Source organism: Cryptosporidium ubiquitum, assembly GCF_001865345.1.
Source record: "Cryptosporidium ubiquitum isolate 39726 chromosome Unknown contig_12, whole genome shotgun sequence".
Taxonomy (NCBI): Eukaryota; Apicomplexa; class Conoidasida; order Eucoccidiorida; family Cryptosporidiidae; genus Cryptosporidium; species Cryptosporidium ubiquitum.
Window position 1 is genome coordinate 510,398 of NW_021639804.1, and position 25,983 is coordinate 536,380.

Consider the following 25,983-nt stretch of genomic DNA (forward strand, 5'->3'; position numbering starts at 1 on the left):
GAGTGTTCATAAGAGATTTCTTAAGTTTTATTATTTCTTTCACATTTTGGAAATAAAACAAATTTAAAGCATAAACTAAGCAATAATTTCAGATCTTCAAAAGTTTATTTTGAGATTTCTCTTCTGAATTTTATTATTCACTTTTATGGAAATTATACAAACAATTATTTGATTCTCGTGTAAAAAAAAAGAAGCAATCAATGATTTTTTAAGATTAATATGATTCTTTGGAATTGATTTACTATTTATAAAGTGATTAAATATTATCACGATATTAAATTAATATCCCAATACGAAGTAAGTGTATAATTTGAGTAATTAAGAAATATTTTTAAGTTATAAAAACACCCAATTATTATTGAAATAAATTTTTAATATAGAATTCTAAATTAATAATTTGGAATTTTATGGGTGGGTGTTTCTCAAAGAAATCTATAAATAAGAAAAGCAGCTCTGCTGGTGATTTACCTAATACAGTTCCTAACTTTTTTTTAAATTCTTATGAAAATATGGAAGGAAGCAACAAAGTATTTCCAAATTATTCTGGTGTAAATTATGACAGAAGAAGATTATCAGTAAGCCAAAGTGATCCCGTAAATGATTCTGACATTACTGATATACCAAGAGGCAGAGCAGTATTTAAAGCTTCTTATAAAGATTCTCCAAATTTTAAACCTTCAGAGTTTAATCCACCCAATAGGATTTACAATGGAGGAAATAATATTTATAACCAAGGAACAGACAGTTTTGAACTTGGAAATTCTAGAAGAAGGTTATCGGTGACGGGAATGCTTTCTCAAAGGACCCAAGAAACCTTTGAGTCTAAAGCTGAAGAAGTAATTGGCGATGATTCTGGTAACTCTGAACTACAAAGAGGAATTGGCTATGTTTGTAGAAAGGGTCTAAAACCTGAGAGCCCTAATCAGGATGATTTCTTTATATTAAAAACTGAAAATTGGGGATTGTATGGTGTCTTTGATGGACATGGACCGTTTGGACATGATGTAAGCAATTTTATTCAGAAAGATATGCCAGCGTTAATTTTAAAAGATAAACAATGGAAAACTCATCCACAAGATGTACTCCACTACGCCTTTATTAAGGCCAATCAAAGATTACAAGAACATGTTTTAGAGACAAACCAATTTGACTGTAGCCTTTCTGGAACTACTGCTACGGTAATTCTTCACTTACCTTTGGAAAACCGAATTGTTACAGCTCACGTTGGTGATTCCAGATCTGTACTTGCAAGATGGTCGAGATCAGGAAGAGTTTTAGAAGCAGTGGATCTTACAAATGATCACAAGCCCAATTCCGAGTCTGAAAAGCGAAGAATTATTGCAGCAGGAGGTCAAGTTAAAAGAATTGAAGGAGACATTCCCTACCGTGTATTTATTAAAGGAAAGATGTATCCTGGACTTGCTATGAGTAGAGCTATTGGCGACACTCTTGGTTACCAAGCTGGTATTATTCCTGAACCGGATATAAATACTTTCCAGATACAACCAGAAAAAGATGCATTTATTTTGATTTGTTCTGATGGTGTTTGGGAGTTCATTTCCTCTCAAGAAGCAGTTGACATTATTGCAGAGGGAGGTTCTTCTGATGCACAGCTTTCTGCTGAAAAGCTTGCCAGAGAAGCTTGGAGGAGATGGATACAAGAAGAAGGCAATGTTGTTGACGACATCACTGTTCAGGTTATTTATCTTCATTCCTAAACATAATTTGTGAATATACGATATTCTCAAAATTGTTATATAATTTATCAAAAAAAGGAAAAAAAAGAACAAAACCTATTTTTTCTCTCTTTTGGCAGATAATTTTACAGAAAAATGTAAATTATTCGCACTAGTCTTTTTTTTCGGTTTAATTACAATATTGGAGATCGGAAAAGTATTTATTATATTATAGATATAATTTGAACGTTATTTCAAGTTAATTAATTGATTTTATTAATTGAATGGAGTTATAATTTCTACACCTTTCAGTTTAATAAAACATTAAATTTATCGGCTCTTAAATTTTTTTTTATTTTAATTATTTTTTTTCTTAATTCCTGTATTTGGAAGTAATACACACATTTGGCGGCAATTACCAACAGGTTTAATTCAAACAAGTAGAGAATTAAAAGTTATAGGTAAATAAAAATGAAGATAGGTATTTAATGAATAAATAAATGTAAAATAAGACTATTTTTTTTTTATTTGAACACACTAATAATTATTAGACTTTTATTTAGATATTTGATAATTTTTAGAAAACACAATTTATATTTTAAATTTCAAGTTTTTAAAAAAATGAATAAATTGAAATTTAAAAAGAAATAGAAAATGATTATTGCAAATAACTTGTATAACCACCATAATCTATTTATATTTACATAAATATTACAAGATTGTTAGGCAAATATATGAAATGATTTAATTATTAAAAATTAATTTATCATTAAAATCTGAATAAACAAAAATTATTGCTTTATATATTTTCTAAAAAGGGGGAAATTCATAAATTAAATTGATTATTATAAATATTTTCATTATATAAAAAACAATAAGCTGCACAATGTAATGTGGGGCGGCGCCTAATCCAAGATGTGAATATCCAATTCTGATCACTCAAAAATGCAAAGGTGCATTATTTGTCTATTTTTGAGTAATAGAAATAATCGAGGGGAAAAACAATAAATGCATAATATTTAGTTAAATAATTAGGAATCTTGGAATTCTTCAAAATCAGGAAATTTGGGAATTCTTACTTGATTAATAGGATTAACTTTTTGGTCAATTTTATTGGAGAAATTATTAGTTTTGGAAATAAAAAAAAGAAAAAAGAAAAAAGAAATTTTTTATTTAAGTAGGGAATAAGTGGTTAAAAGCAAAATTAGAAAGTAAACTGTTTTATTTATTTGTAGATACAAATTATATGCATACGTGTATATAGCAAGAAAAGGACTATTTTTTAAAAAATCTGACTTTTGATTAAAAATATTTGAAAGCAATATTAAGAAAATGAGAAATTTTAAAATGCTTGGAAAATTATCAGAATATAAATTTCAGGTGGTAATACAACTAGTATTACTTTTTATGTTTGTGATCCCTCCCCAAATTAAAGGAGATAAGGTAAATTCGAAATTTACAGGTTGGATGAGTGAAGGTTTGATTTCATCTGTTAATAACGAAACAGCATTATCAGAATGTAAAATCTTATTACCCTATGGAATTGATCAGAAAGAAATGATTAAGGTGGCATATTACTGTAAAGATGGAGAATTTATTTCATATATTGGAGTAAATAATCAAATTGTGGATCACTCCAGTGTAAATTATATTGACGAAATTCAAAATCTAAAGATTGGTTGTTCAGATAGTTATTCATTTATTTCTTTTGGAGGGTCTAAATTAAGCCACTATAATAGTACGGCTCCAGGATATCCTGTCATGTTTTCATCTATTAGTGCTGGCTTTACTCCAGGAGGATCTTCAAGTATTCCTTCTCTTGTACTGCTAGAAGGTTTCTTCTCACAAATTCATTCATTCTCCATTAGTAGAAGAGTTAGCTCATTAGAATCAACAAACTCCAGGAAATGGTCAGGGGAGAAATTTATTGGTGGTTGTTTTGCTTTATTGCCAATTCCTCAGCCTGGAAATATAATATATTCAATAGCAGGTATAGGATTTATACCAAAAGGAAATGCAAATAATAGTTTAAGCTATTCAAATAAAGGTATATATTTAAAGAATATGATATATACAGTTGGGAAAGTGTTTCCAGAATGCCAAACCTTGGATGGTCCTGAAATTAATCACGAGAAGAATAACTCGGTTACCTATTATTCTATAATGTGTCCAAATGGTCATTTCAATAAATACAGGACTTACAAAAAGTATTCTTTTGGAACAACATATCTAGCTTCTATAGAGGTAAGTTTTTTTAATAAAGGCCCTTTATAATATTAAAGTGAGATATTAACTATTCTTTTAATCTGATTTTATTTTCTAATTTTTTCTAATCACTTTAGATTGAATGTAATGATTATGATATTAAAGTGGAAAACTCTATTCATAATTCTCTATTGAGATTAGGAGAACATAAAGGAAAACCATGGATTAATCATGAAAGAGTTGATGACTTAACTTCTCTATATATTGCATACTTTAACTCAACATCAAAAGAAAATTGCAAAGGATCAAACACATGTAATCCCATTGCTTTAAGATATTTTAATAAGAATGGTAAAGAATTCTCTACTTTTATAAATAATCAATTTGGAGTAAAAAGAGCCTTAAAACGAAAAAGTGCTATTAGAGAAAGACTTTGGGTTGGAAGTAATCCAAATATGATTTGTGCTGGAATTAATAAAGATGGCCAAATTACAAGTTTTGGTATTGGGTACAAAGAAATGATAGAACCAACCCCATTATTTATTGATGCTGTGAAGATGGTTAAACCAGAAATTATAGCTTATCCAATATCTTTACAGAGAAATCAAACTATCAATACTGCCATATCCTATAACCCAAATGATGTCCAAATCTCCTTTTTATCGAGTAAAGCCACTGGTTGTAACTATTCCTATTCTCCTGGAAAAGAAACCGTAAGCAAAAATACCATTCAAGTTCATGCTCAATGTAAATACGACTTAAATGGAGTTCCACAATATATTAACAAACTCATTCTGTTCATAGATAGTACTACCCAAGAACTAAAACGTATTGCTGGTATATGCAATAATAATCTTAAGAACTCGAAAAAAGCAGATAAACATGAAAACCTAAAAGATGGTGAGAATGAAGTAAATATTGAACTCAACCGTAAACTGAAACAAGAAGATCAGGCTAAATTGATTAGTACGTTTGACCATGACAAATGGCCAATTAATAAATGGGCGCCATCTCCTTTTAGAGTACAACATGCATCCCCATACAAACATTTACATGCAGAAAAAGGCGGGGAGTTATATCAGAATAGTTTAGATTTATCATTTGCATTTGGACAATCCATTTCGAACAATATAGAGGTAGTATCATCTCATTCAAGCCCTTTTAATTCGATTTATCTGGGATATAATACAGAGAGTACTAATCCAATAATGTTGACAACTAGATTGAGTGACTTGGATTCAAATAAGAAAACTTTATTGATGCATTACTCAAGCTTTTTGGTTCCAAGTACAATTACTTACTGGGAAATTCCAAGTGTTGATGGTAATGTAGTTTATACTGATTCAATTTGTGTTGAATTAGAGCAAAGAAATGGTAATATAATTGGTATTGGTTTTGAAGGTTCTATGTCTTCGGTACCTTATGATACTTTAGATGAGAATGTTAGTGTAATCAAATCATTAAATAATGGAGAAGATAAGAATAGTTTGTTAGATGGTAAATTAGAGGTATTAGGTAAACAAAACAATGGATTAATAATAGAAAACAAGATTAACAAAGATAAATGTGAAAAATTGGCATACAATGAGCCACTAATTGACTTTTTGAAAGAAAAAAATGGACTAAATTCTACAGAAGCAGAAATTGGAAGTCCATTTACAGCAACTTGTCCAAACTGTACAGAAATTGAATACATTAAAGCTCATCATATAATAGATGGGCCAATTATTGGAATTGAATGGAAATGTACAGGAACTAACAATGTTGAAACAATTTCTATTGGTGGAAGGTCTCCATCTCAATTAACCACTCAGTTGTTTAATAAAGTTCAGCCAAAAATGATTGAGCTAGCTTTTAGTGTAAGAGGTAAAGAAAATGGTAAGAAAAAATCTCAAGAAAAGCAAAGCATTATTCCTGGTCCAGCATTTTTATCAATAGATGGTTATGTTAGCTCTGGGAAGATTCAACAATTGCTTTACTATAGAGTGAAAGAAGATTCTCTTGGGCCAACAACAACATGGGAAAGTAATGAGAAATTGAAGCATGAAAAACACGTCTTAAGATCAGTTTGTGGCTCTCTGTCTCCGTCCCAAGGAATACTTTCACTTGGTTTTGGGTTTGAGTATCTTCCATTGGAATGTTTTAATGAAGAAATTAAGCCAAATATGATCCCTGTGGATAATAAATATACTGGAAATATTCCTAGCATAATTATTAATGGCCCAAGAATTTCACAAAAAGTAGACTCTGTTCACCCACATTGTAGTCAATTCCAGGGTGGATCTGCAAGAACAAGACTTAGTAATTGGATTATTTCATTTTCCTGTTTAGATGATGATATTAAAAAAGAAGTTCCATTTTCTAAGCTTACAGTATTAAGATCAAATACTAACTCTAAAGGTATGAGTGGTCCCATTCGAGTTTTATCTTTCCAATGTCCAGATGGAAAGACTTCGGTTTCTGTTGGTGAAAATGACTCTGAATTGAGTCAGATGAGTTCACAAAGCTTTGATCTCTCAAAAGTTGGATCAACTTTAGTTGTGGATTTCTCCCCACTAAATGTGGTACCTTCTCAGATAAAGCTTAATCCTCCATATTCTTCAGAATCTGCTTCCATTAAATCTACAACATTGTCAAATGTGTCAGGATTTAATGAGATTTCTACTTCTAGTGATTCAATTTATGCTGTTTGTTTTGAACTAACGAATGATGACAGAATTGCAGGTATTGCATTTGCAAACAAACCATCAAAGAAGAAAAGTGGTTCAAACTCAAGTCTCGGAAAGAAATTGGCAAAAATCTTTTCTTAAAAACTAAAACATTAGTGAACTAATATTAATAACCTATTTCTTACTCAAATAACTGTTTTTAATCTTCTCTTCCTACTTTTAGATAAGTTTGTTAATATTTTACCTACTTGCTACAATTTATCAACATAATTTACTGCATTCATTTGGATGAAGAAATCTTTAATTTTCAAAAAATAAGAACGAATTGGATAGGATTAATATTAATGTAAATTATAGATTATATTTTTAATTTCTCCAACTTCGATTCATACTTGGCAAAAAAAAAAAAGATTACTCATAAACTTCTTAACCAAATTAATGCGATAATGAAAAAATAATAGCCAATATATTAGCATTATTTGTAACCAATATAGTAGTAAAATATATCAATGGCTCACCAGTGGTCATATTCTGTTCTATCTTTTAGTATTTGGGATTCAAATCTGGAATGTGCAACTAAAAATAAAATGCATGGAAATATATACAAGGACTGAATTCCCGCCAAAATCAAATAATGTAAAGGTAAACTAAATATTTGAGATGGATCTCCCTTATTAAGAATATAACTGCAGTATAATAAATTGATGGGGACTGATGAAATTAATAAGAGAAGAGAATGAAACACCATGCTTCCCATCGGAATTAATTTCCATATCAATGATTTTCTCATTTTCCTAAATAAATATTTTGCGAGCATTACAGGGGATTCAAAAAAGCATACAATAGAGGAAGTAACAAAAGGCGCCAATACCAATCTATAGTCATCATTGTAAAAAAGATAATACCATGAGAAGCTTGAAAGTACATATGAGATAATTACAGCTAGAAACGCAGACCATGGAAAGATTAGACTTGAGAATTTCACTTTAGGGAATGCATATTCACCTCCAATTTGGCTACTAGTATATACAGGACTGTACAAGCTGTGTGGGTTGATATAATTTTGAAAAGATTGATTACCCAATAAACTGGATTCTTCTTGTTTTACAGGTGATATATTTGGAGATTTTGTAACAATATGTTGAGTAGAGCCAGCTGGAGTATCATGATAAACAATTGCTAATTCTCCCTCACTGGGAGCCAGCCCCTCTTCAATATGTTCCTTTGAAGGTATAATTTTATCCATATCGCTAATTTTTCTTCCAACAATTCCAACTCTTTCAGAAATTCCTTCCTTATGTGTTTTTCTACCTCTTTCTACGTTCTTCTCTGAATCCATTATTCAATCTGAATTAAAATACTATATATATGTCTATATTTTTAGTGTTATAAATTCTTTAGTATTACAAATTAGGTATTCTCCCAACTAACTTACCTTCTAGAATAAACTGCTTTTCGTATAGATACTAAAAAAAAATGGTTAAATGGTATAATTTTATATTTTCTGTTTATTTATTTTGTGGATATTTCTTTTAGTTAAATTCAGAGCTCTCATGAATTTTTGATTTGATTATTAATTTACACTTTGAAAGTGCAGGAATCTTATATTTGAATTCACCCCACTAATCTTAAAAATTGTTTTATTTGTAAAATTAGTTTTTACTAAAAACTCAAAATTCCATGAGCTTGATGCTCAATACGTCCTTTTGTATTATTAGCACACAATTCAATAATGTTTTTACTATTTTAGTTTTTAATAAACCAAATTAATATTTATTTCTTTGTTTTTAATTTTTCAATGAATCACCCAATCATATAAATTATTGCCAATTTTAGTCCTTTTATGTTTATAATTTATTTATTTATTTATATTATTTTTTCAATTTTATAGTCAATTTTGTGATCGGATCTTTAAATTTAAGGTATTAATAATAACTATACATAAATAGAGTTGGCGCCAAAAAAATAGTAAGTTTTAGGGATTAAAGGAATTTATATTGTAAATTTTAAAATAGAATCTAGCACTTTATAATAAAACTAAAACTAGTAGAGAAATTGAAGAAAATGATTATTAGAATTTGAATGTATTATGAGGATCTTTTTCTCTTTTTTTTTCCAATTATTTTAAAATAAACGAGACCTCCTCCTGCGAACATACATACAACAAGTATAAAGATAGAGATAATTACCAAAGGATGACTAAAAATGGACTGATCTGCAACCTTATCGACGAATTTTTCTTCTTCATCAACCAAGGCAAGGTTTGGAGGAATGGTTTTACCTTTATTATTTTCATCAGGATCATTCAAAGTAACAGGGCCTTGTTTCCCTATTTTAATTTGTTCACCATCCTTAATTATTTGACCTTGTGATTGTAAAGCCTGTTCTTTTTCTTTGTTAGCTTGCATTTCTGCGATTTTAGTTTTATTAGAAACTGATAAAGCTTCTTGAGACCCTCTATCGAATACTCCACTACTAACTTGTGCCATCTGACTATTTGAAAGTAATTCCATATTGGGTGTTTGCCCATTTAATACATCTGTAACATATTTTAAAGCAAATTGACGATTACTATCCGGTGATATCTTCCTATTCTCAAGCATGTCTAACTCTTGAGCCAATTCTTTTGGATCAGGAAACATTCCAACAGGTATCCTTTCAGTATTAATAGGCTGTTCTTTTGGAGTTGTGTCAATCCCAAAAATGACTCTTCCTGCTGCATTTGCTGCTCTACTTAGAAATCCTTTTTCTTTAACTTTAATTCTAAGCAAAGATATTTTTGAATTTGATTCAATTTTAATTTGTTCAAAATGATTTAAAATGTATACAAGAATGCATGCAATAATAAAACTATGTGATAATTTTATCATTTTTCAAAAATTCTATTGAAATCATTCCTTTTAAATTTGCAAATATTTATTAATCTCTTTTCAAAACATTCCTTTTTTATATTTTTCTTCTGATCAAAAATAATATATTTTTTTTTTTAAATACTTTGAATATTCCTTGATTATTGGTGATCCTGCCTGTGCACCTACAAATGTCAAAATAACATAAAATATGGCGCCAATTTCACAAATTTTCATTTTATTATTTACACTGAAAAACAATGAAATTTCTTTTAATTCACTAAAATTTATCATTAAAAAAAATACTTTACAGTAATAAATACTCAAGCAATACTGAAGAAGAACTAGGGATTTAGGTAACTTGATATTTGAACATTAATTGGAATGTACTATGGAATAGTATTTTTGGTTTGCTTTGAACTTTTTCTTTCATATTATTTAGAAAAATTAATAAGACTTTTAAAAAATCACCAACTAATCGCTGAAGAAAAAAACAAACAAATTAACTCAGAAATATTTCAGCTAGAGGAGGAATTAAAAGAACTCAATAAGCCCTCAACTTTCACTGAATATGTTAAAAAAAATCGTCAACTTAATTTGTTAAAACGAACTCTAAACAATGGCGCCACACAAGAAATAAATCAGACCAACCAAAATGTTAAAATCACAAAAAAAATATTACGTGGTATTTATTTAATATTAAGAATAATTAATTTCCTTCCCTCCAAAATAAGACAACTTCTGAGTTTTTATATCGTAAAACTATATGTTAACAACTACAGCCTGATTATTCCATTCAATCAAAATCTATATTCCCCTTTCTTTCAAACTAAAGAAAAAGCAAATAGTATAAATTCTTTGTTGAGTTTTGGTGTTATTTTTACTATAACTGATTTAATAAAAATTATAATAAAACGTTCATAAATTTTAATATAACTTGTAATTGCATTTTTTCTTCAAAATTTATATAATAGTTTAATATTTTTATTCTTAAATCTATTTGATTTATTCTTAAATATTTGTTAAAAATGCACTCTATCTGAATTGTGTAATTATCAAATGATTGTTTTAAACTTTGAAATTCATTTTTATCCAAACAATTTATAATTAATCTAACCAAATTTTGTTAAAAATATAATTAGGCCTTCTCATGCAACAATAATATTTCCCTTATAAATCTAATTAAAAAATAAAAAAAAAGTACATTAAATGCAAAAGCATATACACTTTAACGCTAGTTTAAAAAATAATGATTAATTTCATAAAAATTGTTACCTTAATCCTTATTCTTCACAATAAAGAGAATATATGTAAGATAAGACTATTTGTAGATTTAAAGAGGGACACACCAAGCCATTAATATTTATTTTGACAAAATGAAAACAGGATCTATTCTTTTAAGAGTAAAAAACAAAATTAATACTTTAATTTTCATTTTAACTATATATTTCCTATCAACGTATAATTATTAGACTGTCAATCATTCTTAAAATTTTTTTTCATATTTTTACATACATTTTATTATTAAATATATTATTAATTATTATTCATCTTCAAATTTTATTATTACGAGGCCTAATACACACACAATGAGACATGTGCGCAACGGATTAGATGGCGCCGAAACTCGCGTGCATGAGAAAGTTAATTTACATTATAATTAGCTGCAAGATTGAAAGTTAAAAAAATTACTCTCGTAACGTACTAGTAAGAAATTCTTTAAGAGTTTTTTTAGTGAGAAAAGAGGATCGTAACGAAAGTATGAACCCATCAACTCAAAATTCTTCTGCAAGTTTAAGAGCAGATGGGCAAACTGTCTCTTTCGGTCAAAGGAAAATTTGGGATAATGAAAGAGATCTCCCAGATGTTGTAAAGCTTTTAGATAGGGAATATAAAGAAGTTATTCCATTTTCAGATATACAAAGTAGAATGATGGAATGGAACTTTATACCAAAGGAACACATTATTGAAGCTTGTGATACACTTAGATCTTTATGTGATTCGCAAGGTAATATAAGCCTCCATATATTAATAGATCAACTCACAGGATTTCCTGAAGCCTCAGAAAAAGATGATATGGATGCAAACATTGATACATTAGAAGCTTACAAGATATTTGATCATAATAACAAAGGTTGTATTGATCTTGAAAGTCTAAGAAAAATATCAAATGAGCTTGGTGAAGAGCTTGACGATGAAACTCTTATTGGTATGCTTAACCTTGCAACTCAGGATGTGTTTAGGAAACAACAATGTATTATTAGCAGAGATGACTTTTTTTCCCTTGTAAAGAGTAAGGTATTGAATTAATTACTCTTTACAATGCAACATTAAAAGATCCAATCCATTAATCAAGCATTTTCTAACATTTTAGAATGTGGGGAAAAGAGAGATATATATTCATATAATTCTTACTATTATTATTATTTTGTATGGTTGATTAATAATAATTTAATCAAATAAACAATTAGTGTGGGATCTATAATAACTACATCTAATATTTCCATTTATATTTATTAAAAGAAAATTATTAGTATTTCTTTTTCTATACATTTTTTCTTTAAATAAAATATATACCAAAAATAAATGTCGAATTGATAGTAATCCAGTAATCCCAGCGACATAAAAGTTATGTTTTTAGAAGAAAAAACCAAGACAAAAATGTTCTCGGATTTTTCTTTTCTAAAAAAACCAAATTTTATTTACTTCTTGGTGAAACTTTATTATTGGGAAACTGAAGAATTTGGCAAAATCTAATAATCGCTCATAAATTAATGGATATTAAATAATAATAGTAATAATAAGTAAGAATTATTATATATGAATAATAGAATAAGCCGATAAGTATTTGCTGTTCAGTAAAAGGAACCAAATATATTAATCATATTTCACATTATTAAAATAAGTTTGCAAGGTAAAAAGGAGCAAACTCTACTAATAATGATATCCTGTTTTATTCTTTTAATTTTCTCTTTACTAGATCTGCATTTATTTTTCTAACATTAAAATCATACACTTACCAATTACTCTATGAAATTCTATATTAATTCCTTATGTTTATATTTCTATAATTGTATTCTTAAGTATTATATGTCAATCTTAATCTCTTCTTTATAGATTAAGATTGCATTTTTACTTAGTATTTTTACTTATATTAATACGAAACTCCAAATTACTAAAATAAATACATTTTTGTACTCAATTAATAAGAAAGAAAAAAAAATTGAGAAGCTAAAATAAAATCTTATTTATTTCCTTAAGTAATCTTTTTAGGTTGTTCTAGAGGAATTAATTGAATATTAGTATAATTTGGGCCCCAATTATAACTCATAGGAACAGGCTCAAATTGAGGGCCAATTCTAAAATATGGAGGATTAAGCCATTGTGAGAATTTTGGATTTGGTAAATTAGTACATCCAGTATCTATTAAATATTGTATAGCAATATGTTCTCTCAAAGCAACTCTGTGACAAGCTAATTCCATGGCTTTTCTACGATCAGTTTCAACTTCCCAAGGAGCTGGAGTACCAGAGAAATCAGGTAAAACTTCAGGTGGAACCATTTCTGTAGCATTAGTAGGTTCACTAGTTAACCATTCAATATTTTCATTTGTATTATTAAGGTAATCCATTAAAGGTTGACGTGAAGTCTCATCTTGGATAAATAATGTATTTGAATACTTTCCAGCTCCATAAGAAATTAAAACATCAATATTATTAATTTTATAATGTCCGCCAGAGTTAACTCTCTCAATAATATAATTAGAAAGAAATGAAGAATTTGAATTAAAAATTTGGGAAATCTCCATATCCAAAGAATCATTATATAATCCAACATAAATTAATGTTAGTTTTTGGCTATTTGAAGAATAATAACCAGAAGAAGGTAAAATATTATGATCAGACAGTTTTAAAGATGAGATCTGATAATCTTCAATAATTCCTGTCATAACTCTTTTTAAATTGACAAGTATTCTAGGCTGTATAACTCCAGCTTTATAATTTTCATTATCTAATTTGAGACGAAAAACAGCCTCTGGTAAAATGTCATTATATTCTTGGCAAGGCAGATCTTTATCGGAACTAAGTGATAGCCAAAAAGTATAATTTTCACCGCTTTTATGTATAGCAGAAAGAGGAATATCAACTCCAAGATCAATTCTTTTACCAAAATTGGTAAAAGTTGTTAACTTAATTTCTATATTTTGTTTTTCAGTTCTTATTGGTACATATACATTTTCAACTCTAAATCCAGGACCTTTTAATTTAAAATCTCCAGAAACCAAATTAGTTTCAATAATCCTTTCAATGTTCTGAGAGCAAAGTATTGAAAGAGAAATATGAGAACGAAATGCATACATTTTTGTATGCGTTGATAAATCAGGAACATCCATATGCGGTAATTGTATCGTTGGATCATTACTTAAAGATTGAAAAAATTCAGAAAATTCATCTCCTGCTCTTAAACCTCCATGGCTATATAAATAGCTTAAATCATTAATACTTGAGGTTTTTGTTGTTAAACCACTCGATGATGGGAGTAAATCACCAAAGTTGATCATGGATGACACTCTTGTAGAATTTGATGTTGAAACCTCATTTGAGTTAATTCTAGCACCAAACTCCCCATTTTTAACCACTCTTTTAACTTTTCCCAGTTTATTGTCAAATATATTTATCTCATTTAGCATTTCCGATTCATGTATTCCAGTAGCTGTGCATGCTGATTGAATACCTTCATAAAGGCCAACAATTAAATTCACGCCTTGATTTATAGAGCTCCAGAACTTATTAGGAAGCAATTCTTCCACTTCCTTCTTTTCTTCTGAATATATTACCATATCTGTTGAATTACTTTTCATTGTCAATGAAGCATCCCACCTTTTTTCGCTTTCAGTCATTTTTAATTACTTTCTAACATTCAAGTTATAAAAAGCTAACACTTTGGAAACTTATTCTAACTTAATTTGATCCTTTGAACTAATAATTATATTATTATAATATTTTTTTTCTAATTTAAATTTGTTTTTGATTATTGCTTTTTTTTCTTTTTTTTTGCTCTAATTACAAATTTTGGTTTTCCCGCCAAAACATTTTTTTTGTCCACACAAAACCATTAAGGTATATTTAATGCATACATGCAAAACAATGATAAATATTACAAAATAGACAAAAACAATAAAATTAAAATAAAACATTTATATGATTTGTAAAAATATTTAGATAAAGTATTTTGTATTATAAATCCATGTTTGCTTATGACTATTAAATGAATTAGAATTAAAGTCACTGTTTCCTCTTCTATATTTCTTAATTCTTATTTTAATTATTTACACACAAGGTTCATATAAAGTCTTAATTATTTAGTCGGAGGCCAGAAACTCCTAATATCATTATGTACTGTTATTTCGTATAATTGTAGAATATTTTTAAGTAAAAAGTCTCTCTTGGATTTGAATTTAGATATTAGTCCAGATTTGCTGAAAATCACATTTTCTTCAAGTGTATGAACTAAAAGCTTAAAGTAGTTGGAATTATTGTTTTTGGATTTGAGGTTCTTCAATATTCTTGGGTTATTAAATTCTCTAAATACTTGCCCATTTAAGATAGCTCTAGCAAAAATTTCAAAAGTAATGTTATTATTGGCTCCAAGTTTGATTTCTGATGAAGGGAGGTCAATAATAACCGATTTATTCCTATATTTAGGAGTGCAGTACCCAACAATGGAATCATTTTCTATGCTATAGTAAGGAGTTGGGAAACTTAGAATTTTTGAACAATCTATAAGGGGATGTTTAAGAGAGGTTGCCTTGGAAATATCGTCGGTAGTTAATAATAGACAATCACAGAGATTATGTCTATTATTATCTGAGGAAGTTATCACTTGACTGTAAATAAGAAATTTAGGTTTTGTACTTATTAAAATGCTTTTTGGGTGAATAAAAGCAGAATAACTGTTTGAATAATCATTAGGGATTTGGTATGAAATTTTGGAAATCAAATTACCATCATTTCTGATTGCAATATGATCAATAAAGCATGAGATGAAAAAAGTACGTAATAAGTGTTTTTGAGTAAAGTTTGGATGTTTTGGAGGCCATTTAATATGTAAATTAGCCTCAAATTGCATTAATCCATCCAAATATTTCTTTTTTGTAATATTAAATAATTGTATTGACATTAGCCTAATTTCAGACATTCCTCTTGAATTTAACTCAAATCTCTTACAGAAATTTTCTGAGAAAGACCTTTCTTTCTTTGTACCTGAACCATAATATTCCAAATATTTAATACAAAACCATAAATTAAGCTCAATATCATTTCCTAGGTTGGTAGGAAGAGACTCAAATTCATCATTCGAATTTTGACCAGAGACATTCTTTAAATCTTTATTCTGATTATCTTGAATAATTGATGAAAAGCTTTCGTCTCTGAGATTTCCAATAGCAAGATAAGAAACTAATATAGAAACTTGTTGTAAAAGTTCTATGGAAAATTTCAAATCTTCTTCTAGCATGTTTTTTCTTATGTAGGCAGTGGCAAGAAGTAATATCTTTGCATATCTAGGTGATAATGGAAAGTTTGAAAGAGAAATTCCTTGATTAGTTAATACATATTTAGATTTCTTACTCTCAACTGATCCAAGGATGGTTAAAAGCTCATATGCCTTGTCTATTTGTGATTTCTCAGGAGGCGTGGGAAATGGGAAATCCACAATATCTGGTATCCCCAAGGAATGCATATATAACAGTACAGAATCCAAAGGTATTGACAAAATATCAATAGGAGCAAACTTTGAAAATACATTTTCATATATTGCCGATGAATAAAGTCTGTAACAATGCCCTGGACCAACTCTTCCTGCTCTTCCAGACCTCTGACTTGCTGAGGCTTTTGAAATCCATTCCACAACAAAACGTGAGGATTCTGAACCTTTGGAGTACTCTCTTCTCTTCTCTTTCCCTGTATCTATTACGTATCTTACATTTGGAATAGTTATCGAGGTTTCAGAAACATTTGTTGAAATGATTACGTGTCTTATATTATTAGATTCAGGTAACTTGAAGGCTTTTTTTTGTTCATCAAAGCTCATGGATGCATATAATGGGATGGCCTTTAACTGAATCTTTACCTTTTCTAATGCCTTCTCTTTGTTTTCTCCTTCTTTTTGATCTCCATCATCTTTGGTTTTTCCATCTTCCGCCTCACTTTCTTCCAGAACTCCTCCTCCTTTCCATACAGATGAGTCTACGTCCTTATGAAGCCTTATTTTTCGTTTTCTGTTGTCCTTTTTACCAAAAATTTCCCAAACGTTCTTTTTTTCCTCATCAATTTTCCCCTCATCTTTTTCTTCTTTATCCTTTGATTCTTCATCATCTTGTTCCTCAAATTCTAAGTCTTCATCTTCTAAGTCTTCCTCTAAACTCTCATCCTCTAAATTTTCATCTTCTAAGTCCTCTTCTAAATTTTCATCCTCTAAATCTTCATCTTCTAAATCTCCATCCTCTATTTCCTCTTCCTCAAGGTTATTTTCCGTAAAATCCAAAAGCATATTAAGTTTTGAGTTCCCTATTTGATCTAATACAGTGTTTCTCTTTGCTTTGGTTCTTTTTTTGTTGATCATATTTACTAAAATATTGACTTCTTTTTTCCCTGTTACAAAAACAAGAATAGAACCTGGAGGAAGTCTATTATGTATTTGCTGAATCTTCTTATAGGCTGCTGATATATAATCTTTAGGAGTATTCTTAGCGAAATGAAGTGTAACAGGGAAGTTTGGAGTTTCTATATTAATAACAGGAGGAGGTTTAGAAAATAATTTAGGATTTTCAGAAAAGTCAGTAACTCTCAAAGTTGCAGACATGATTATAAGTTTTAATGGTGGTAATATATCTTCCAATCCCTCTTTAATCTTTCTATTATATTCCTCTCTCCTAAATATTACTATTCTCGATAATAATCCTATCAAAATATCAGTATTTACTGTTCTCTCATGTGCTTCATCTATTAGTATCACAGTATACTTTGAACATAATAAATCCTTTTGTATCTCTTGTAATAAAACACCATCAGTCATCACTTTAATTACTGTATCTTTAGTACAATTCTTCTTATCATAACGTATCTGGTACCCAACCACTTTTGGATCATTCAACTCCTCACCTATTCTGTTACTCAGGGATGTAGCTGCAATCCTTCTTGGTTGTGTTAAACCTATCATAAATCTTTTTCCTCCTTCATTTACAGTGCTACTTTCTTTCTTTATTTGACAGTACCCTGCCTCATATAGTAACTGAGGTACTTGAGTAGATTTACCACTACCAGTTGCTCCTGTCACTATAGTTACATCATTATTTTCAACTGCATCTAAAATCTCAAATTCATAGACTCTCACTGGCAATTCAGAACGTTGAAACTCTATTTCTGGAGTTCTATTTATAGATGGTCTGTCATTATCATTATTTATTACAAGTGATGTATATTTTCTTATGTAACTTTTATTTCCATTTTTCTGACTATCTTCCACAATTTCCTTGTCTTGACCTCTACTGTTTAATTCCAATTTAGAATTAGAATTAGAATCAATATTAACATTAGAGACTGTTTTAACTTCCATTTCAAGATCTTGACATTGATCTTTATCTTGCTCATGGCTAGGGCCTGAGCATGGATCCAAATCTAAGCTTGAGCTAGAATCTGAATCAGATTCTAATATTGTTTCTGAATAATCTATTTTTGGTCTAGATGGCGGATCTTTTAACTTAAGAAAATTTGGTAATTCTAAATTTGCTGCCAAGTATCTACTTCTAAGAATTTGTTTCTGTTTATTGTTCATTCTAGAATTTGTGATACTCATCATAAGCTGAAGCTCTTCATTACTCAAAGTATACTTCTTTAAATCATTTGTTAAATCTTCATGTAGTTTATTTAATCTTTTCTTCTCTTCCAGTTGTTTTAATTTCCTTCTCTTTCTATTGCTCATTTTCTTCTTTTTCTCTAGTTTCCCACTACTCGGATCACAATTTGGATTATTTTCTTGATGTATTCTTTTCCTCTCTATTTTGGATGTTGGAAGAATTAATGCATTGGAGCCATGCAAATCATGTTCCAATAAATTTTCTTCCAATATTTTCTCTGGCTCCATATTCTTAATTTTATAAGAAAATTAGATTGTTTATGATAGTAATATTTAAAATATATAATTCCTTTTTTACTTTTTTTTTTGTTTTATTTCATTCTAAATTAGCATTCAGATACATCTACTCATATTATTAACAAAAAAAAAGTGATTTGCAATTAAATTCTTCTTGATTAACAGTTAGATAATTTTTTATCCAACAGATCAAAATTTTTGAACTATTTTATTTTATTAACTGTAATTTTTATAGTCAAACCTTTCCTTTTATTCAAATATTTAAAGATTTATCAATTAAAAATTTGACTTTGGTATTAAATATGTAAACCCGCCTAAAGTTACCAGCAAAAAACCAATTAAATTAAATAATACAACAATCCCGCCAAATTAAAAAAAAATTTACTAAGAAAATAGTATTGATTTAAAAAAAAAAACATAGTTTTTCGAGCAAAATATATGAATATTAAAACTGCTATTAAGCTAGAATTTAATTTTTTTTTTAGAAAAAGAATTGAATTGTAAAAGATAAACAAATTGTATTATTTTAGGTCAGTTCAGACGTCTTCTACCACAGAAAATTTTTAATATACCTTAATATGATTATGTGAAAAGAGGGTTCCCGCCTAGAAATGGAATTTAACTTTTTATTCAGAGCCATCACAAAATCGTGTTGAACATTCAAATTAAGAAATATTTTTGAGTAACGGGCATACCTTCTCGGCCTTTTGGCTATGATCAAGTGTAGTATCTGTTCTTATCAGTGTGACAACTGATATGGGTCCCACGGGACCTATTAATAGTCACAGAAATTTTTTCTTGGGTGAGTGTGATCTCTGAGCTTGCTCATGTCTCACTCAAGTTGTTGCCTCGTTCTTACACTACCGACTTGTGCAGCATACCCTCTGACCTTCACGGGTCAAACCCCATCCTTCCAATAAAACCAATGTATCATTTAAAAGTAGAGCTAGGCTTACGCTTGCCTCCTTGGTTCGCACCCGAGTCTGTGGGACCGACTGGGGGGTGCCCTGCGTACATGTTCGGCCCGGTCGTGACCGTTCTTTCCTGCGTCTCCTTGACTGCGTATGAGATGTGTAGAACCCAAGAGTGACCATCGAGTTGTCATGTGATTCAAGGAACTAAACGGAATGTCGACAGAGTAGTTGCATTTACATTTGAAGTTACAATAGATTGTTAACAACCTCTATTATTTGCACTATTAACCTTAATTGTAGTATATCTAGGGGAGGGTGGGGCTGGGAGAGGCGTATTGCAGTCCAATTCAATAGGTTCGCCATGAATGTATTCAGTATCCAAATATTGTGGAGGCTCCTTAACGTATCTAACATCCCCTTGCTCAACAACAGGAGGAAGTTCCTTATATTCTTGGGATACAACTGGCTTAATAATAGTATGATGAACCATTGGAACGTATTGTGGCACCTCAACAAATTCGTCCTGATATTGAGGAATCTCAACAGTCCTAATATGTTCGATATACTGTGGCACCTGTTTTTGTACAATTCTAATGTGTTCTTGTGGTACTTGTACTGGTACTTCAACAATTTTTTCCACCTCTACTTCAACAGGTACTGGAATAATTTTTCCAGGTATAGGAACCTCAACTTCTTTTTCAACAGTATAATAATTATCAACTTGTATTTCAACAGTATCTCTAATATCTGGATTATATACGGGAACCTCGATTTCTATTTCCCTTGGTATTGGCACTTGAACAATCTTTTCAATAATCTGAGGATTTGGTTTTAATATAATCTTTTCCAATGGTATATCAATATATTCTACAGGGCCCAATACCTTTCTTTCTTTCTCAATTTGTTTTATTTCAATTTTTGGTACTTTAACTATTTTTTCAACTTGTATTTCCTTTATTTCAATCTTCGGTACTTCTTTAATTACATGTTTAATTGTTGGTATCTCAACAATTTTATCAACAACTCTTATTTCTGGTACTTCCACAATCTTTTCTACATATTGTATCTCAACCTTTGGTATTTCCTTAACTATTTCACGTACTTCAACTTTAGGTACATGCCTTTCAACATATTTAGTCACTGGCTTTGATACAAACTTATCCACAATTCTTACTTCAGGTACTTCAACGAATTTATCTACATATTGAATTTCTTGTTTTGGGACCTTTCTAATTACATCTTTTACAATTACTTTTTGACGAATTTTTTGTGTTATATGTACTTCTGGAACTTCTATTATTCTATCTCTTACATTGACTTCTTGTACTAATGGAACTGTTACTATTTGGGCATTACCTCCCGGGGATGAAACTGAATCCTGATTGGCATCTTCTGCTGCTCTTGAATTTGACCCACAACAGTCTGGAACAATAAATGAATCTTCTTCATTATCTTCTGCATTTCTATCACTCATACAACAAAAATCATCTCTTCTTGGCATACATGTTCTTCTAAATGATGCATTTTCATTTGTATCTAAACTACTATAGTCAGGCTGCAATATTGGAGATTCTGGCTCTGCTGAACATAAACCCACACTATTGCATGAGTTCATTTTATAGCTTTATTTGATTTCATATATTCCTATCTATATTCAATATATAATATTTTTTCTTTGCTTAATTCTTACTCTTTCAGTTTTTTTACGCTGAAATTATTTAGATTAAAGCTTCTTTTTGTTTTTTAATAAATCTTTGCTTATCCATAAAGTATAGATTAATATATTAAATATATACTTTTATTTATTTTTTGTATTTTACTATTATAAAACTAGTTGTTTATAACTGTATATTATCCAATCTCTATGTAGTTTTTTTTGTTTCCTCAAACAGAGTCAAGCAGAACTCCTATTTCTCTAATACTCTCACAAGTACATATAAATAGGAATATTTATACTTATTTAATCTAAATCTATTTAATTACAATATACTTTTACTAGTTTTGCATGCCAATTTTTGTTTTCACATTGGCGCTCAAATGTCAATCACCCCACTTATTTTTAAGAATTGGACCACATGGTATTACGGCGCCAAACGTTCAGTATATTTTTTTTATTGTGATTTATTAGTAAAAAAAATCAAGACGTATTTTTCAAAGGACACGATTTGATGAATGTTTTCAAATCAATAATTTTGTGGTAAAATTCAATAAAAATTGATTTATATTTCATGTTCATATGCCATTATTTTTCAACAGCAGCTGTGAAAACGCAATTTATCTCTAAAAAAAAAGCATCAATTTTCTTTGTTTTTAACTCAATGACACTTTATTCACTTCTTGTGTACCTTGTTGTTTTTAAACTGTGTGCGTATGTATTACTGTTGTTATATTCAATGTATATACTAATTAAGGAAAAAGAAAGGTGTTTAAGCGATTTTTAAAAGTTATTATAACTTTTAGAAATTCACTTTGTGTGATGATTTAGTATTATGTTCCACCATTTCTGAGCTTCTGTTTTTTCTGTTCAATTTATTTGCTGATTTCTTTCATTTTTTTTAGATACAAATTATCATGTATTATTAGCTAAATGTCATTTTTACATTTGAAGTATTATGTTAGTGATTTTTAAATATACTTCATTAAATGGCGGGAACTTAGTTATTTTGTTAATATATTAAAGTTATATTTTTTATTATGTAATATAAATTATTACATTGATAGAAAGTAATTTCATAAAAAAAATTGTGAGGCTTGAACTTGAAAATCTTTGGAAACAAAAAATCAGTGAAAATAGATAAATAATTAGAATAAATACTGTGGATATATATTGCAGTAAAATTTAGTAATAATACTAATCATACATTTTATTCCAAAAATAACTAAAATCAAGAATCCAATTATTATGCACTTTAAAAATTATCCAAAGTCCTGATAACATAAGAATAACAATATATTTTGATAATACCCTCTATTCATTTCGCCACTAATAAAGCAACTTTTAGTACTATGGATTTAGAAAACATACCTCAAAGCCAAAAGGTGGCTTTATTGGAAAAAGAAAATGTCATTAAAGAACCAACAATAAACGGATTTGTACTAGAAACTAATGAAAACGAGTCATTTGATTTAGATAAATGTATTGAAAAACTTCTTTCATGCAAGCCTTTATCATCAAATAACATTAAACAATTATGTTCAAAACTCAAAGAAATCCTGATTAATGAATCAAATGTACAAAAGGTGAGATGCCCAGTAACTATTGCAGGAGATATACATGGACAGTTCTTTGACTTATTGGAATTATTTAGAATTGGAGGGATGCCTCCTGATGTTAATTATCTGTTTCTTGGAGATTATGTTGATAGAGGATATCATAGTATTGAATGTATATGTTTGATTATGGCACTTAAAATTAGATATAAAGATAAAGTAACTATATTGAGAGGCAATCATGAATGTAGACATATTTCCCAAATATATGGATTTTATGATGAATGTTTAAGAAAATATGGTAATGCATCAATATGGCACGAACTAACTGATATGTTTGACTACCTACCTCTTGGTGCTTTGGTTGAGCACCACATGTTCTGTGATCATGGTGGACTTTCTCCTGGTGCTTTAACAATTGATGAAATTGATTCTATTAATAGATTTCAAGAAATCCCACATGAAGGTCCAATGTGTGATTTACTTTGGTCAGATCCTGATGAGAAGGCTGGGTAAGTTTTATACAATTAATATTTTATTCTTTAACTAATTAAATATTACTATTTCAGATGGTCAGCATCTCCAAGAGGAGCAGGATTTATTTTTGGTCCAGATGTTAGTCAAAGATTTATTCACACCAATGGACTTTCCACTATATGTAGAGCTCACCAACTTATTATGGATGGATATACTTGGTCGCATGATGATAATGTGGTCACTGTTTTTAGTGCTCCAAATTACTGTTATAGATGTGGAAACCAAGCAGCATTAATGGAATTGGATGAAAATGAAAACAAACAGTTTCTTACTTTCGACACTGCTCCTAGAAGGGGCGAATTTTCAAAAAACATGATGTCATTGGTACCTCAGTATTTTACTTAATTCACTTATAAAAAAAAGAATAATCGTCTGATATAGCTTATATATTAAATTAAAATGTTGAAAAAAAATAATAATAATAAAGGCTTAAATTCCTATATATACATATTAATAACTTAATACCTACCACCATAGTTTTGAACAGGTCCTTTTTTATAATTTCGTAATCCAACATCTCCCCCATCTATTTGGCTACCCCTATAATAACTGTTATAATTATTTGAATAACTCGAGTGTTCTGGTCTTCCTTGGTTGGTGAAAGTCGAATTTCCTCCAGCGTTAGTACTTCTAATATATTGAAATTTTTCCTGATTTACATATGAATGCCCTATATTATAATTAGCATTTCCGCTTCCTCCTGCAGTACTATTGTTGCTGTTATTATTATTATTATTATTATTATTATTATTATTATTATTATTATTATTATTACTATTCATATTACTTATAAGATTTTTGTTGTTTCTATAAGATGACTTATTTACAGATTCCTTATCCTTGTTTTCATGGCTGTTCGAGTATTTTTTGTCTCCAGGGAATTGTTTTTCGTGATTCTGTATAAATTGTTTTACATTTCCTAAATGCCCAATCACATTGTAGTCTGTATCAAACATTAATGGCGGACTAAATCCCGGACTTTTTATCACATTTTTGTAATAGTCTATTTTGTTGTTAATATGTTTCCTTCCCAAATTATGTTGTTTTCTACCATTTGTAGAGCTATGTGTCAAGTAAATATCGCAATAGTCGCAGTAAAACTTTGGCATCCTTCATAATAATCAGTATTAATGAGAAATTTACCACTTATTTTCTTAAAAATTTATTAAAAAGTAAATTCTCATTTTGATAATTATTAAAACTTGGCGCCAACACGTCATTTTTTTTCATTTGGCTTAGTGCATACAACACGAATATTGAAAAAAAAAGTACAAGAATACATAAACGAAAAAATAAACCAGTAATTTAAAATTTGTAACTATATATACACTATATTTAGATTTATACTATAAGAATTTAAACATAACAATAGGAATTATAATGATGAAAAGTAAGTTTCTATCTCAAAATACGTATTCAAGTAAAAATCATAACACGATCTAATAATTGTAATTTTTGAAAACACACTACAACCGTACATAGTGACTTTCAGATTTAGAAAAATGGGCATTTAAGTCTTCGAATGCTTTTTCGTAATTTTGGTAATTTGTATATGTAAAAGGCTGGTTAACAGAATAGAATTCTACTATAGGTTTTCCCTTTATTTTGTCAATCTCTTTAGATAAGCCATAATCTATAATGCTAACTAGAACCGGAATACTGTATATAACTTCAATAAAAGAAATAAAAGCTTCTATAAAAAAATAAATCAATAAATCACGAGTAAGATCCAAAGTAATGTTTTTATTAATTACAAAACTATAAAGAAAATCACTCGGATGTACATTGACTTTAAAATACCATACGTAAAGTACCGTAGTACTAATTGCAAAGCAAGAATAATAGAATAAAGACTGGAAAAGTGTACTTAGCAAGCTTATAACTGATAAAAAATATGTTGAAGATCTGATTCCAAAAATTAATCGTACCAAGATCATGCACATTGCAGACATTAAAGAAGTAATCATTTCACCGAAAATTGTAAAAAGTAAAATTTTTAAAATACTTTTATTTTCAAGAAGCCGGTTAAAATGACGAATCAATATAAAATATCCAAAAATTACATTTATTATACAAAATAAGCCTTGAACAAGAGAACAAATGACAGAAAAAGTTGTTTTATCTTCACAGCTTTGAGTCCAAACCTTGTTTAATTCATCTGAACTAGCCAATTCACTTGTCATTATTTCCCCCTCAACTACTACACGCGATAAAAATTTGTTCACTTGGATTATTCATTACATGAAATTATATCTATTATGCATATTTTCATTTCTTTTTTAATAAAATTATATTTTTTAAAGTTGCCGCCTTATGGCGCCACTTTGTGAGGATGAATTAACATAAATATCAGATAATTGAAAATAATAGAGCATTTAAAAAATTGGGTAAAAAAGAATCTAAACGAAATAACACAATATAAAATTTCCCGATTCATTTCATCTATTTGATATTTAATTTATTTACTTCCTAATTAAATTTTCTTTAATCTAACAAATATATTTATTATATTTCTTTTCTTCCACAAATTATTTCATAATATTATTTAAGTGGACAAACATGCAAACACCGGTATAGCCCCCCACACGCAAACAAAAATATATGACGTGTAAAAAAATTGTGTAAAAATAAATAATTTGTGATAAATAATATTAATAAAATAATAACAAAAAAAGAAAGAAAAAAAAGAATACATCATATATATATAAATATACACGATATCAAAGAAAACAATCTTTTAATATAAATTGCAAAGATATTTCTGAAAAAT

General features: G+C 28.9%; 12 protein-coding genes across 12 annotated transcripts; 4 read left to right on the top strand and 8 right to left on the bottom strand.

The window, feature by feature from the left end:
* Nucleotides 1–407: 407 nt before the first annotated feature.
* cubi_02026 (PP2C like protein phosphatase) lies at nt 408–1,718 on the top strand (the record flags this gene model as incomplete). The annotated part of the gene is made up of 1 exon (XM_029019038.1): nt 408–1,718. The coding sequence occupies one exon, from the start codon at nt 408–410 to the stop codon at nt 1,716–1,718; it is 1,311 nt and encodes a 436-aa protein (XP_028876512.1).
* A 1,290-nt stretch (nt 1,719–3,008) lies between these two features.
* cubi_02027 (uncharacterized protein) lies at nt 3,009–6,691 on the top strand (the record flags this gene model as incomplete). The annotated part of the gene is made up of 2 exons (XM_029019039.1): nt 3,009–3,920; nt 4,019–6,691. The coding sequence occupies 2 exons, from the start codon at nt 3,009–3,011 to the stop codon at nt 6,689–6,691; spliced, it is 3,585 nt and encodes a 1,194-aa protein (XP_028876513.1).
* A 373-nt stretch (nt 6,692–7,064) lies between these two features.
* Nucleotides 7,065–7,889, bottom strand: cubi_02028 (uncharacterized protein; the record flags this gene model as incomplete). The annotated part of the gene is made up of 1 exon (XM_029019040.1): nt 7,065–7,889. The coding sequence occupies one exon, from the start codon at nt 7,887–7,889 to the stop codon at nt 7,065–7,067; it is 825 nt and encodes a 274-aa protein (XP_028876514.1).
* A 748-nt stretch (nt 7,890–8,637) lies between these two features.
* On the bottom strand, nt 8,638–9,420 carry cubi_02029 (uncharacterized protein; the record flags this gene model as incomplete). Its single annotated transcript, XM_029019041.1, has 1 exon — nt 8,638–9,420. The coding sequence occupies one exon, from the start codon at nt 9,418–9,420 to the stop codon at nt 8,638–8,640; it is 783 nt and encodes a 260-aa protein (XP_028876515.1).
* A 1,740-nt stretch (nt 9,421–11,160) lies between these two features.
* On the top strand, nt 11,161–11,709 carry cubi_02030 (EF hand domain-containing protein; the record flags this gene model as incomplete). Its single annotated transcript, XM_029019042.1, has 1 exon — nt 11,161–11,709. The coding sequence occupies one exon, from the start codon at nt 11,161–11,163 to the stop codon at nt 11,707–11,709; it is 549 nt and encodes a 182-aa protein (XP_028876516.1).
* Nucleotides 11,710–12,655: 946 nt separating this feature from the next.
* Nucleotides 12,656–14,299, bottom strand: cubi_02031 (uncharacterized protein; the record flags this gene model as incomplete). Its single annotated transcript, XM_029019043.1, has 1 exon — nt 12,656–14,299. One exon carries the CDS (start codon nt 14,297–14,299, stop codon nt 12,656–12,658), a length of 1,644 nt encoding a protein of 547 aa, XP_028876517.1.
* Nucleotides 14,300–14,757: 458 nt separating this feature from the next.
* Nucleotides 14,758–18,543, bottom strand: cubi_02032 (DHR1 family SFII helicase; the record flags this gene model as incomplete). Its single annotated transcript, XM_029019044.1, has 1 exon — nt 14,758–18,543. One exon carries the CDS (start codon nt 18,541–18,543, stop codon nt 14,758–14,760), a length of 3,786 nt encoding a protein of 1,261 aa, XP_028876518.1.
* Nucleotides 18,544–19,412: 869 nt separating this feature from the next.
* cubi_02033 (uncharacterized protein) lies at nt 19,413–19,646 on the bottom strand (the record flags this gene model as incomplete). The annotated part of the gene is made up of 1 exon (XM_029019045.1): nt 19,413–19,646. One exon carries the CDS (start codon nt 19,644–19,646, stop codon nt 19,413–19,415), a length of 234 nt encoding a protein of 77 aa, XP_028876519.1.
* A 79-nt stretch (nt 19,647–19,725) lies between these two features.
* Nucleotides 19,726–21,081, bottom strand: cubi_02034 (articulin family protein; the record flags this gene model as incomplete). The annotated part of the gene is made up of 1 exon (XM_029019046.1): nt 19,726–21,081. The coding sequence occupies one exon, from the start codon at nt 21,079–21,081 to the stop codon at nt 19,726–19,728; it is 1,356 nt and encodes a 451-aa protein (XP_028876520.1).
* A 1,391-nt stretch (nt 21,082–22,472) lies between these two features.
* Nucleotides 22,473–23,558, top strand: cubi_02035 (serine threonine protein phosphatase; the record flags this gene model as incomplete). The annotated part of the gene is made up of 2 exons (XM_029019047.1): nt 22,473–23,188; nt 23,246–23,558. The coding sequence occupies 2 exons, from the start codon at nt 22,473–22,475 to the stop codon at nt 23,556–23,558; spliced, it is 1,029 nt and encodes a 342-aa protein (XP_028876521.1).
* Nucleotides 23,559–23,671: 113 nt separating this feature from the next.
* cubi_02036 (uncharacterized protein) lies at nt 23,672–24,322 on the bottom strand (the record flags this gene model as incomplete). The annotated part of the gene is made up of 1 exon (XM_029019048.1): nt 23,672–24,322. One exon carries the CDS (start codon nt 24,320–24,322, stop codon nt 23,672–23,674), a length of 651 nt encoding a protein of 216 aa, XP_028876522.1.
* A 357-nt stretch (nt 24,323–24,679) lies between these two features.
* Nucleotides 24,680–25,396, bottom strand: cubi_02037 (uncharacterized protein; the record flags this gene model as incomplete). Its single annotated transcript, XM_029019049.1, has 1 exon — nt 24,680–25,396. One exon carries the CDS (start codon nt 25,394–25,396, stop codon nt 24,680–24,682), a length of 717 nt encoding a protein of 238 aa, XP_028876523.1.
* Between the last annotated feature and the right edge of the window lie 587 nt (nt 25,397–25,983).